Raw genomic sequence first — 11,965 nt, forward strand, 5'->3', positions numbered from 1 at the left:
CTGGCGGGTGTTTCAAGGGGGTTATAGTACCTATTTGCCTGAATATGCTGTGTGGTTTTTGGGAGGGAATAACTCGCTAAAAATTTGTGAAACTCTGCGGATGAGATTGCGCTTTGGAATACGATTTCATGCAACCTCGGCAAAGCTGAGGTGGGATAAGGTTAAGCTATTTGGGATCTAAAATTAAAGAACAAGATTCGTGGGATACATGAATAGATTAATAAGTGGCTAAATCTACGGTATGCCGGTCCGGGGCATGAAATATTCCATTCTTTGTATGCCCGAGCAGGTTTTTTCACCCATCTATGATCAAGAAAAGAATAAAACTGCGAAACTTAGTCAGATTACTTTGATCTTAGCATTTTATTCCAAATAGGCTCTGCATATCCTCTTGATACGATACCTAGATCAGGTAATGACATATGTAAGGCACCTTTCATGGTGTCAAGGTCGGGTGGGCGGCTGGCACTGCATCTTGAAACCACCATAATCTCCTTATGATAATGAAGAAACTCATGTTATTTTTTCTTTCTTTAATAGTCTAAATATTCTGCAAAAACTTCGATTTCTTATGTCCTTACAGGCAGAATCTTTCAGCTACTAACATAGACGCCCCCTTTTGTGTTTTAAAAAGTGTAACCTATCTTCTTTCAAGTTATAACCTCATGGGCCGCACGATTTCTCACACTACTCGCTAGAGTGTTTTAATCTTGGTGCAAATTCTGTTAGCTCTTCACATCGAGCTTAATAGGCATTATGGCGCGGCGGATAACATTTATAACATGACCTAGACATGTTCTTTGCGCTTTATAACCATTGCCGAGAATTGGTATTCACTGCAAAGATTTACGTAGTAATATTGAGTAAAAGAACTCGCGATTAGTATGAGGCGGGTTATTGTGATTGCGAATATGTGGCATGGTATTTGGTTAGTTACTATGGTATAATGTCTAATTTGTGAGCTAAACATGTTATTTGCAGTTGGGACTTGTGGCTGAGAGCTTAAATCAGCAGACAGAACTTAGTAACTTGGTAATTACTAAACAAGAGTATGATGTGAAAGCATAGATCGCCACTGGAGCTTAATCCGAAAGTATTCGCAATACAAAGAACTCAAAATAGAGTTGACGACAACATTTACATATAAAATCAAGACTCAGCAGTCTTATTGTCCTCTTTACTCTTTCCTCCTCCATCCTTTCATGTACCATTGAGGAACAATCGAAGTCCCATTGACAACAAAAACAGCCACGCCTTCCACATCTACTCACAATGAAGCCGGTGGAATCTCAAGACTTAGAAAGCCTCGTGAAGCTTAACTCGATTCTCATTTTTGATATCGACTGCTGGGGCGCAAGCTACATTCGCAACATTATTTCTCACGGGCCTTCGCACATCACAACGAAGCAAGGCAACAAAACACTTCCGACTGAACTATGGCTGGAGATCCTCGATCTGACAGAGATCACTGTCGACGAGAACACCTATAAACTGGTCTATGGTATCGAATTGACCCACAAGTCTGCGAACGGCAGCAGGATAGAGCCTACTCTGATCTGCAATGTTCTTGACCAGATAAAGGAATGTAGCGAGCTCGGGGATGGCGGTCATGTTGACCTGTTTGAGAAATGTCTAAAGGACCCCTCATACGAGGCTGTCACCGAAGAAGAGAGGGAGAGACTAGATAATGAACCCTTTCCTTTTTTCAGAATCACCAAGTCTGCTCGAGAAAATGCATTCTCGATCCCAGTTTCTCATCTGCGCTTCCAAGAAGACTTCCTCTTTCACAACGTTGAGGTCCCGGATATAATCGCGCGACTCGAGAATGGAAACTGCCGTTTGTGTATGGGCAACCGGGATTTGGACATATATCTGTATGATCCACGAGAAGAAGCGAGCTTTTTTTGTGGGGGTGTACTATCGCATGAACACTGTGGTCACGGCGCTATCTGCCCCCTGTGCTTGGGTGAAGAATATGCATACGAGTATCTCAAAGTCATGTACGGAAAATGCGAGGATCTGTATAGCGATGAAGAGCTAGAGGAAGAAGAGGATACCGAGGAAGAAAAGATGGCAAAGGGAAAATTCAGAGAGCGGCTATATAAGCGATACCAGGAGCTAGGATACAGGTGGTGGGGATGTTAAGTTCTGCATACGGTAGTGATCAGAGGCTCTAACAAAACAACATTTCCAGTGGTGGTGATGAATGAATGAAGCTTTGGGGAGGACATTTCATGGCAAAACTTACCTCATAGCATTCAAATAATCATACCATAGCCCGAGTTCTAAAGAACCTTTCAACAAAATTGCATAGGGTTCAAGTTATCATTAGTGAGGTTATTCAATTCAAGAGTCATCCCTGACCAGGACCTTGCGCGTCGTGGCGTCAACAATCGTGGGGGAAAGGGTCGCGTAATCCCGCGTTTACTTCGGGCCATATATACCGAGGATCCGACTTATAACTATGTATCGTCACTCAAGACTCTACTACGACTTAAAGGACAGTGTGGACCGTATGTAGTCGTGATGATTGGCACTGATACACTAAGATCATCACGCCGAGCACCACTCAGCTAATTGAATGTGTCGCTTGTTGTTTCCTAAAAGGTCCATGGCTTCGTAGATCGCCGTTGACCAATTGTATGAGTGATGAGACTCCGTATTCTCATCAAATTCCTTCCGTCTGAGCCACCAAGCGTCGACCCTTGCCAGCTGTACAGTCGGATCTGGTAAGACTAATTATCATCCTCGCCTAGCTTCGGCCCCAGACTTTCATATGACTGATACTGGATCTTCACTGGTTAGGGGCACACGAATAAGATACGTGCATTTCGAGAGCGTGATCAGGACTAATCTAGTTAACATGATAAACTTGGTCACCATTGCGCGCTACATTATTCCAATCGCTTTACGCAGGATACAGGTATATGCGGGGAAATAGTTATTCTAAATAGATTTCTACAATTGACTCCTCGACTCCCCAATAGCCTCTTACGCCTCACATGAAAATGGGGTACGGAAAGCCCCGATCTCATAATGATGTTGCTGCAATATGTGTCAGTCGAGAGTTCTTAGCAAGATGAATAGAAGACTTACGATATCCAAAGCTGTGGCATATGTTCCTCCAATAAGAACCAAGAGGCCAAAGAGAAAGGTAAAGATGCAAGCAATGGCATGAAGAATATTTTCTCTGGCATACCACTTGCCCCTGCAAATCAGCTTGTACCACATAACAGCTGGGAAGTACAGAATAAAGCCAGACACGAAAAGGGCAGAGCTGAGCGAGAGAAGGTCGTTGAAGAAGGGAATTGCCTCGCCGAGAACCCAAGAGATGATTGTGATGCCAGCGAGAGTCAGGAGCCAAGTAACCCAACCCTTGGGCGTATTGACGAACCGAACGATGGAGTTTTTGTAGAATCTCAGATGAACATATTTGGCTGTGACGGTATTACCAATGGCGCCCGAAATGAAGATCATGGGGAGAGCTACGCCAAAGGCCACCTTGGGTAGAATGCCCGGTAGAGACTGGAGAGCGGGACTGGCCACGTCCTTGCCAACGAAGACATATATGAGCGAACCGCTCAGAGTGTAGATGAAGATCTCGACACCTCCAAGGGTCCAGACAGACTTCATAAAGTCTTCAGGTGTATGCATCTCATCCATGAAAGGAGTCATGTACATGGCAAAGCAATAAGCAAAGATGATGTTGCAGATGGCCACCATGCCATCCTTGAAAGTAGCGTCAGGGTCAGGCCAAGCAGACCAGTCTGAAGCACCAATGCCACCAGGTTGATTGGAAGCATTCACACCGGATGCGATGACGGCAATACCAATGGCTGTCATGATGCAGACCAGGTCGATGTAACCCAAGATGGCGGCCTCGGCGAACGAAGGCATGATAGCTAGGATGAAGAGCATGAAGCCCGACACGGCGCTAAAGATAAGACCGCAAACTTTATCATCGGCCAGAATGTTGAGAGCGATGCTACCAGTGAGGACGAAAGAGGCCGTGATGAGGATGAGTTGAAGCACATACATAGCGCCAAACAACTCCTCACCAAACCTCCCCATAAGCAAGCCACCGATATCTCCATAATGTTTAATCGAAGGATACAGGACCTTGATCTTTCCGATGATCCATGCTGTGTAGATGGCCATAAAGCCCAGGGCAATACAGCAGAATACACCCGCGACGATGCCGAGTGTCGCAAAGGCGCCTGGAAGACTGAATGTTCCAAGACCAATGGCCTCAACGATGAGGATAACAGCGAGTCGCTTCCATCCTAAACGACGGAAGCGGGCTTCGCCTTCAGCGGTTTTCTGTTTCTCGAAGTCGGTTACTGTGCCGATGGCTTGGTCGTAGGAGTGGTCGATTCGAGCGATCTGGTCAGGATCAAGGGTAGAGTCTTTGTTCGTCACGTTCTTGGACGCGGTGGGTGGTGTGATGGTATCCATGATGAAGTCTCAGCCTCCAGGGCAAGTACTATAAGAGCAGCAATAATGATGATGAACAAGGAACAAGTCAGAGCTGTCAACTCTGCGCTTCAGAAAAAGAGAAAAGCAAGCAGAGATCCAGATTTAAAGAACCGCCAAGGTCTGGGGAATCTCCTCTTCTCCACGCTGGGGTAACAACCCGCCGGTCGAAGTTGTACGTAAAAGCAGTTGATAGCGAGGATTCCATTACACAAGAAGATCCCGCGCGGTGGAGTTTTAAGTGGTAACTTTTACGTGATGCAAATTTCGCCGGCGGTGGCCGAGGCGCGCGTAGAGTTTCTTAGATGCGGCTCCCCTCGGGATTATTTTACGTGACTGGAAGCTTGGTGTAATAGTTGGGTAAGACATGTCCGTGCTATCTAGAGCCAAACTTGTTTTCTTTTGAGGCCGTGATGATAGGGATTAAGGTGGTGGACTAATACGGCCTTGGAAGGTCGGGCGTTTGTGAGGTATCGTTATGCATCACATGTGTTGGAGCTAGAGAAAAATATCTGCACGACGGCGGCATTTCTAGTCTAGAATTGCACTAGAAGGAGGCTTAAAAACTCTATCACTGTGAGAAAAAGTCAATTCAGCTCCGATGACGCCTAAGAGAATGTTTTGCAGGGCGTGATGCGCGAAACAGCCGGTTCGACTAAACCCGGGCGTTATATCCGCCATGACAAGACAAAGGGCGTCCTAGCCAAATGAAAAAACCTTTTATGGCCAATCGCTTGCGACATATCGCGACAAATTCTTCATTAAGGCCCGAATCGAATGTTTCTTGATCAATAGATCATGCTTGGAAATACTTTATTGTTGATAAGCTTAGTTGTCGGTATTTGTCTGCATAACAGAGTTTTCTGAGCCTCCTCTCTTTTGTTTGTGCGTCTACGACTTGGCCAGAATCAGGATAGCCTGCAAAACTGTATGCTGCAATGCAATTATGCAATTGTGTAGCACAAAGGAACTCACTTTTTCTCTTTTGATTGCAATTGTAAAAGAATCACAGGTAGGTAGGCAGCCTGGTTTGTGAGATTGCATTTGCAGACAAGCCATGAGATTGTCAATCATTAGGACAAACACCAAGATCAAGCCAAACAGTCCAGTTAGGTAGGACAGGCAGCAGCCTCGGTGAATTATTCCAATCTACCTATAAAATCTAATCCGGACCCTATACGTTTACTTAAACTTATCAACTCATCTGTTCATGACTTTCAACATTGACCCTGTCGACCATATCTCTGCGTGACTGGCCGACGGCCTCCTGCATCTGTGTAACCTAATAGAGATCACAAAAAGGCCCAACAACCGATTCAACAATAATAGAGGCGCTAAATTTTGTCTCATACGTGTATTGGTTCTGGTCAAATCCGCCTATTCGTCATTCAGACCGTAAGTCAGACTGAGACAGTACATGCCCTATCGCTGACCTGTCTCCTTCACGCGAACAAGTATTCAGCCAGTATTTTCTCCATCTCTTTCTCTTGAGACCATTGTTTGATCTCGCGGCAAAGTCCTTTGCTCCGATGTACCAAGTCCCACTCCATCACAATACCATTCCCTCAGTTACCAGATCAAATCACGGAATCAGTATCAGCACATGACAAGATTTGGTATACGTTTTCGCAATGGGTATCGACGCTGGATTTGACATGGTCCCTCGCCTCTCTTCCGGGGCTGAGGATCAACAGAAATGGAAGGAATTCATCGACCACGTCAAGGCCGTTTATGAAGATGACAGTAAAGTCAAGATCAAGGCCAACTACATCGAATTTGAAGTCGGAGAACATCCCCTCCTTCCTCTCAAAGGCCACAAGTTTCTACGCTTCAGTTCTAAACTGAATAGAAATGGGAACATAGACGACTATATCTCCTCAATAATCCACCTTGCTCGCCTGTATTTCGGCCCTCGTGTTCAGCCATGGAATGATGGATGTGATTCATTTGGCTACTATTCATGGAATGAAGTTAATGACTCTTTTGAGCTCTACAACAAAGTATGTTAAACAGCCATCACATGCCCTTCCTCTCCTAATGACCTTCTCGCAGCCCGATCCCTCAAGCTCCATTGATGTGCCCCTTTTCGAAGTTAGGGATATCCCTGGAAAAGGCAGAGGCCTCATTGCCAAAGTTGATATTCCTACTGGGACCCGTATTCTTTGTGAAAAGCCACTTCTGCTGGCTAACCCTATGGCCCCGGGCGATTTGGAAGCCACGGTGGCTACAAAGTTGAAGGCTTTGTCCAAGTCGCAGCAACGGGAGTTCCTGTCCCTTCACAACAACTTCCCCGGCAAATACCCCTTCAGTGGAATCGTCAGAACAAATGCTCTCCCATGTGGCTCAGGCTCTGACGTTGGCGGTGTCTATCCTGCGATATCCTTGATCAATCACAGTTGTCTAGCGAACTCGCACAACAACTGGAACAACGAAGCAGGCCACGAGACCATTCACGCCATACGACCCATCAAGGCAGGAGAGGAGATCACCATCTCTTACGACGAAGGAGGCCCATCTAACGTGCGAAGACCTATGCTCAAAAAGTCGTTCGGCTTTGACTGCGTATGCGCTCTATGTTCTTCACCTCCATCGCAACTCCAAGCTAGCGACGTTCGTCGAGGGCGAATCCAACATCTTGATGCTAATATTGGAAATCCCTTTTCTATGATGAGTGATCCAAAGGCCATCCTCAAAGACTGTCTGTCACTACTTCATACTCTACAAGAGGAATACGGCATCTGTGCTGTGCAGCACCACGCCCGGCTCTACTACGACGCCTTCCAGATTTGCATTGCGCATGGAGATGTCGGCCGGGCTACTACGCTCGCTGAGAGATCATACCGAGCAAGGGTCATTTGCGAGGGTGAAGACAGTCCAGAGACTTTTAGAATTAAATCGTTTGCATTGCAGCCTACAACACATAGTAGCTTCGGCGCCCTGTCTATGAGATGGAAGACTGGTAAAGAAGAAGCATTGGGTGGTTGTGACACTGTGGAGTTTGAGGAGTGGCTGTTTAGGCAAAAGTCTTGAGTTCATCTTAGATAGATAGCTAAAATAAAGATTTTCTGTCTATGTGTATTTGTGCTGTAACAATCAGGTAGGCGTTGTGGTATAATGGTTACATTGTGACCTAGATGTGCTATTTGCATTTGAGACTTGTGGCTGAGAGCTTAAATCAGCAGAGAGAACTTAGTCCACGCTTAGTTGCCAGCACTCTGCTTCTGCTCTTTTGAAGACTCGGTGGTTTCCTGCACTTGGGTTTGTTGATCGGAAAGTGTAGGGTTATGCAGACATAGTCCAAGAACAAGGATAGGTACAACGAGACAGAGCGATACAATGCTCAAGTTTCTTTGGATGAATCGATAGCTCATGCCGATGGCCTCTCTCTCGGGAGATCCCAAAGGATATTGGGGAACCACAGTCAAAGGCGAGGCGTAGACAGCTGAAGCCAGCGTGTCATTGCCAAATGGTGCAAGGTTTTTCTCTAGCTCCTTGTACAGAGTCTGTGTCCACATGGCACCAGACACACAGCTACCAAGTGCTTGGCCAATCGCGTTGGCAGTGAAAACCAGAGATATCAAGACTCCAATGTACTCGTGTTGAGCCACGGTCTGGATAAGAATAAGTGTTGGCCATGAGAAAAGACCAGCAGCAATGCCCATCATGACTTCTCCGCCAATAACTCCAGATTTGGAACCAGAGCCGCCTCGGAAGTGGTAGATAAGTCCGAATCCGACGAATAAAAGTGCGATGCCAGTCAAGATGACTTCCTTGAGGCGTCGAATCTTGATGATAATTGGGCCGAGGATAGAGCCCACAACGATAGCGCAGAACTGATAGAGTAACGCCACTCGGGTAGCGTCTTTGATGGTGAAATTGTAAGATACCACGAGCAAGCTGAACAGATAGTTTCCAATGACCAGGAAGGCAAATGGGAAGATGGTACTAATACCGAGACAACTCCATACGGTTCGGTGCTTCAGGAGGTGAATTGGAAGCATTGGATGGCTTACTTTTCTCTCCCATATGACGAAAATGGGGAAAAGAATAAGACCAATTATGAGAGGTGCCAGGATGCCGGCATCTCTCCACTTGGCACTCTGTCCGCCTGCGAGCGTGAGAGGGATCAATGTCATAGCTAGGGCAGCCGTTAGAAGCAGCACGCCAACGACGTCAAGCTCCCAGAAGAATCCCTCGAGGGACTCAGTCCAAGAAGAAGATCCTAGAGTTTCCTGCTCCATTGTTTGGCGGTTTGTCTGACGCCCGAGGATGAACATGAGGATGATGAGAGGCAGGGCGCAGATCGGCTTGATGATTGCAAACATACCAACTCCCCATTTCCAAGAAGTCACTGAGAGAATAGCAGATGTTATCTCTCCGCTTATCCAGATATTAACAAGGGCAGGCCAGTTAGGCACAAAAGCAAAGAACAGCCTCGTCTTCATAGACGTGAAATCTGCAATCATGATCTCAATGGTCAGGATTGAGATCCTGTACCCGAGTGAATGCAGCACGGCACCACCAGCAAAGGTCTGAATGTTTGCCGAATAAGTCTGAATGATAGTCCCAACCAAGCTGAAAACGACAGCAAGGGTAAAGATCTCGATGCGGCCAAAGACATCAGTCAGCCTTGCAACCGAGGGCTGAATAGCAGAGGCGACGACTTCGCGGATGACAATGACCGTAGCTAGGAGGGAGTGGTTCCCGAAGGATGATGTGGCGTAGGGGACGTAGGTGTTTCGTGTCTGGAAGTCGAGGTTGTGGGCGTAGCTGAAGAAGAAGACGCTGGTGAAGAAGATCCATCGTTTGGGGGTTGTGAGTTTGCTAGCTGCTGCTTCCATGCGCAGGACTCCCGGGGGTTTTTGAGCAGCTTGAGGTGTTATTGAAGGACTTGGATCGTCCTTCTGATCAAGCTCGATGGTACCAGTTGTTTTGTCCATGGTTAACGATTCAATAGCAAGTCTGTGCCAAAAGGATCAGTTTGGTCTTCATGGAGAACATATTATTACTCCGTGGGACTCCTAGTTATAAACCACTCACTTGTAGAATGGGCAGAGTTTTCTCTCCTCTCAGTCCCGAGGTCGGCTCGTCCTAAATGTCTTGGCGAGCGCTAAACTGAAGCCATGTCGCGAGATTTTACGGATATCCTGATTGAGATTATCTTATCTGATCTAACCACGCCACGCCACACATTTACAACTCGCCTAAACAGCGAATAAAGTTATCTGATTGCATTCTTGGCATATTTCAAGTGTCTGCTATGCCCAAAGGAGCTGCTCGTATGATCCAACGCCTGATCGGCTCATGAACCACGACATCCTTCTCTGTTCTTAGAGTTCGCCGAATTACAAGCTCGTTCACTATGGCCTTACATCGAGTAGCCATTCCTATTCTTCCATTAGTACTGAACATCAAAGCGTGTTGGATTTCTAGCTTACATAGTCGAGCGCTACCAAGGGGCTGGTGTTCTACCCAGTTGATTGGCGGTTTGCAGAGCTACTACGGTTGGATTCTCAGACGAGACGCACCATCCAGCTCGTACAAGGGTGCACAAATAGCACCCACCCTGATAGACTTGAATTATCAATTTACGAGACAGAACCGACTCCAACAAGTTCTCTGCAGTCACGTGAGCAGCTCCTCCACAGGATCGAGTTACCCACTATGACCCTTGAAGGAGTCTCTTTACTTTTGATCGTGCGACATTCTCAATAACTTTGGCTTGAAAATTCTGCCTTTGACTATACCTGAGACTAACGTGGTATTATGTGAAATGGCTGGCAACCAAACTCGCGCCTAGATTGTACCAACCATTTTTGAAGACGACATCCCGCCGCAGAATGCCAAATCTTTGGAGTCGACGACATTCGAGTACATCCCATAGGTATACAGCTCATATAATCAACGAGCCAATCGACGAGGAGTTTCTCTACGAGAACATGTTGAAGTACTTCCATCCAACTCAAGCTGGAGATGTACCAGACGGCAGGTTCAAGTTAATTGCAAAGCTGGGCTTTGGTGCTGGGTCTACTGCTTGGCTGGCTGAAAATCTCAAGTTGTTAGTTTCGCCCAGCTTCTCTCATCATGCGTATGACTAAAATCTGTGGTCGGTAGTGACAAGTTCTGGAACTCAGCTACTCCCCGCTTTGTTAGCATCAAGATACCAACCCTTGATTCCAACGCTTCCGGCGAATCGAAACGCTCAAAACTCATCTCCGGCACCAATCTCTCACATCCAGGATTGTCTTTTATCCGACTACCAATTGATGAGTTCCAGTTAGAAGGGCCTCACGGAACACACTTCTGTCTTGTCTACAAACCCATGCGGGAGACTCTCTATCATTGGCAACGTCGGCTCCCAGGAGAGAGGCTTCCTTTGCCACTATTCGAGTCTTATACATTTCTTATCCTCCAAGCCTTAGACTATTTACATACCGAATGTCATTTAATCCACACAGGTAAACGCCCAGACTACTCCACGGGTACTGCTACTGACTTCATTTCCAAAAGACATCAAGGACGATAATATCCTGGTGACGATCGAAGACGATTCCGTTCTGACTGATTTTGTCAAGAATCTGGCTACAAATCCCCAGCCTAGGCATGTACGAACTGACGATGGCCGTGTAATCTATCTCTCACAAGATGATTTTGGTCCATTGCGAGGTAACATGGTTCTGCCAGCTCTGGCTGATTTCAACCAGAGCTTTCCAGGGCTAGATGGCAACAAAGGCCATCTATCTCCCATCCAATCTCACCGTTACCGTGCCCCGGAAGTGCTTCTTGGTTGTCCATGGTCTTAAAGCGTCGACATCTGGAACTTTGGCCTTGTTGTAAGTAACCTTGGGACATTTCCCCTAAAGAACATCCCGTTAATTCTTGCACATAATAGATGTGGAACATGTTAGAGAACACTAGCCTGTTTGAGAACATCGTTGACAAGGATGGTGATTACGATGCGCACATCCACCTTGCCCAGATCGTTTCTCTATTGGGAGAGCCCCCTGAATCGTTGGTCAAAAGGGAACGTGTATATCGCAACCTAAAACTTGGCCGAACAATAGAAAGTCCAATAGGAAAGGGGTGTGAGACTATGAACGAGTATTGGGGAGGGCCCTTCTTTGACCAGAACGGTAAGTTCAGGACAATTCAATCTAATCTTGATGGCAAAGCCTAATCTTTCAACCTTTGTGCTACGACAGGCCAAGTCATACGTAAAGATCTTACGGTACAACCACGAAAGCTGGAGGACACTATCACAGAACTAGCAGGGGATGAGAAATATGTGTTTCTGGACTTTGCTTCATCTATGCTCCAGTGGCTGCCTGAGAAAAGGAAGATTGCCAAGGAGCTGTTGCAGCATAGGTTCTTCGACTCATTGGAAGAGGAGCGGGAACGGTATTTACAGAGTCATGCCTGACTTTGGATTGCTGATAGAGGCAACAGGTGTTGAGTATTCTTACAAGTACGTCTTCTGGAAGACAGGCCTCCC

The 11,965-nt window shown here is 46.5% G+C and overlaps 5 protein-coding genes across 5 annotated transcripts; 3 read left to right on the top strand and 2 right to left on the bottom strand.

The window, feature by feature from the left end:
• Window positions 1–1,272: 1,272 nt before the first annotated feature.
• On the top strand, window positions 1,273–2,145 carry FSUBG_2011 (uncharacterized protein; the record flags this gene model as incomplete). The annotated part of the gene is made up of 1 exon (XM_036679740.1): window positions 1,273–2,145. One exon carries the CDS (start codon window positions 1,273–1,275, stop codon window positions 2,143–2,145), a length of 873 nt encoding a protein of 290 aa, XP_036542287.1.
• An 846-nt stretch (window positions 2,146–2,991) lies between these two features.
• Window positions 2,992–4,455, bottom strand: FSUBG_2012 (n amino acid transport system; the record flags this gene model as incomplete). The annotated part of the gene is made up of 2 exons (XM_036679741.1): window positions 2,992–3,045; window positions 3,097–4,455. 2 exons carry the CDS (start codon window positions 4,453–4,455, stop codon window positions 2,992–2,994), a joined length of 1,413 nt encoding a protein of 470 aa, XP_036542288.1.
• A 1,649-nt stretch (window positions 4,456–6,104) lies between these two features.
• FSUBG_2013 (SET domain protein) lies at window positions 6,105–7,503 on the top strand (the record flags this gene model as incomplete). The annotated part of the gene is made up of 2 exons (XM_036679742.1): window positions 6,105–6,473; window positions 6,526–7,503. The coding sequence occupies 2 exons, from the start codon at window positions 6,105–6,107 to the stop codon at window positions 7,501–7,503; spliced, it is 1,347 nt and encodes a 448-aa protein (XP_036542289.1).
• A 170-nt stretch (window positions 7,504–7,673) lies between these two features.
• Window positions 7,674–9,413, bottom strand: FSUBG_2014 (SIT1-transporter of the bacterial siderophore ferrioxamine B; the record flags this gene model as incomplete). The annotated part of the gene is made up of 1 exon (XM_036679743.1): window positions 7,674–9,413. One exon carries the CDS (start codon window positions 9,411–9,413, stop codon window positions 7,674–7,676), a length of 1,740 nt encoding a protein of 579 aa, XP_036542290.1.
• Window positions 9,414–10,313: 900 nt separating this feature from the next.
• On the top strand, window positions 10,314–11,893 carry FSUBG_2015 (kinase domain protein; the record flags this gene model as incomplete). The annotated part of the gene is made up of 5 exons (XM_036679744.1): window positions 10,314–10,531; window positions 10,588–10,931; window positions 10,984–11,078; window positions 11,366–11,606; window positions 11,682–11,893. 5 exons carry the CDS (start codon window positions 10,314–10,316, stop codon window positions 11,891–11,893), a joined length of 1,110 nt encoding a protein of 369 aa, XP_036542291.1.
• Window positions 11,894–11,965: the final 72 nt, after the last annotated feature.

The sequence above is a fragment of the Fusarium subglutinans genome, assembly GCF_013396075.1.
Source record: "Fusarium subglutinans strain NRRL 66333 chromosome Unknown NRRL66333_c0000018, whole genome shotgun sequence".
Taxonomy (NCBI): Eukaryota; Fungi; Ascomycota; class Sordariomycetes; order Hypocreales; family Nectriaceae; genus Fusarium; species Fusarium subglutinans.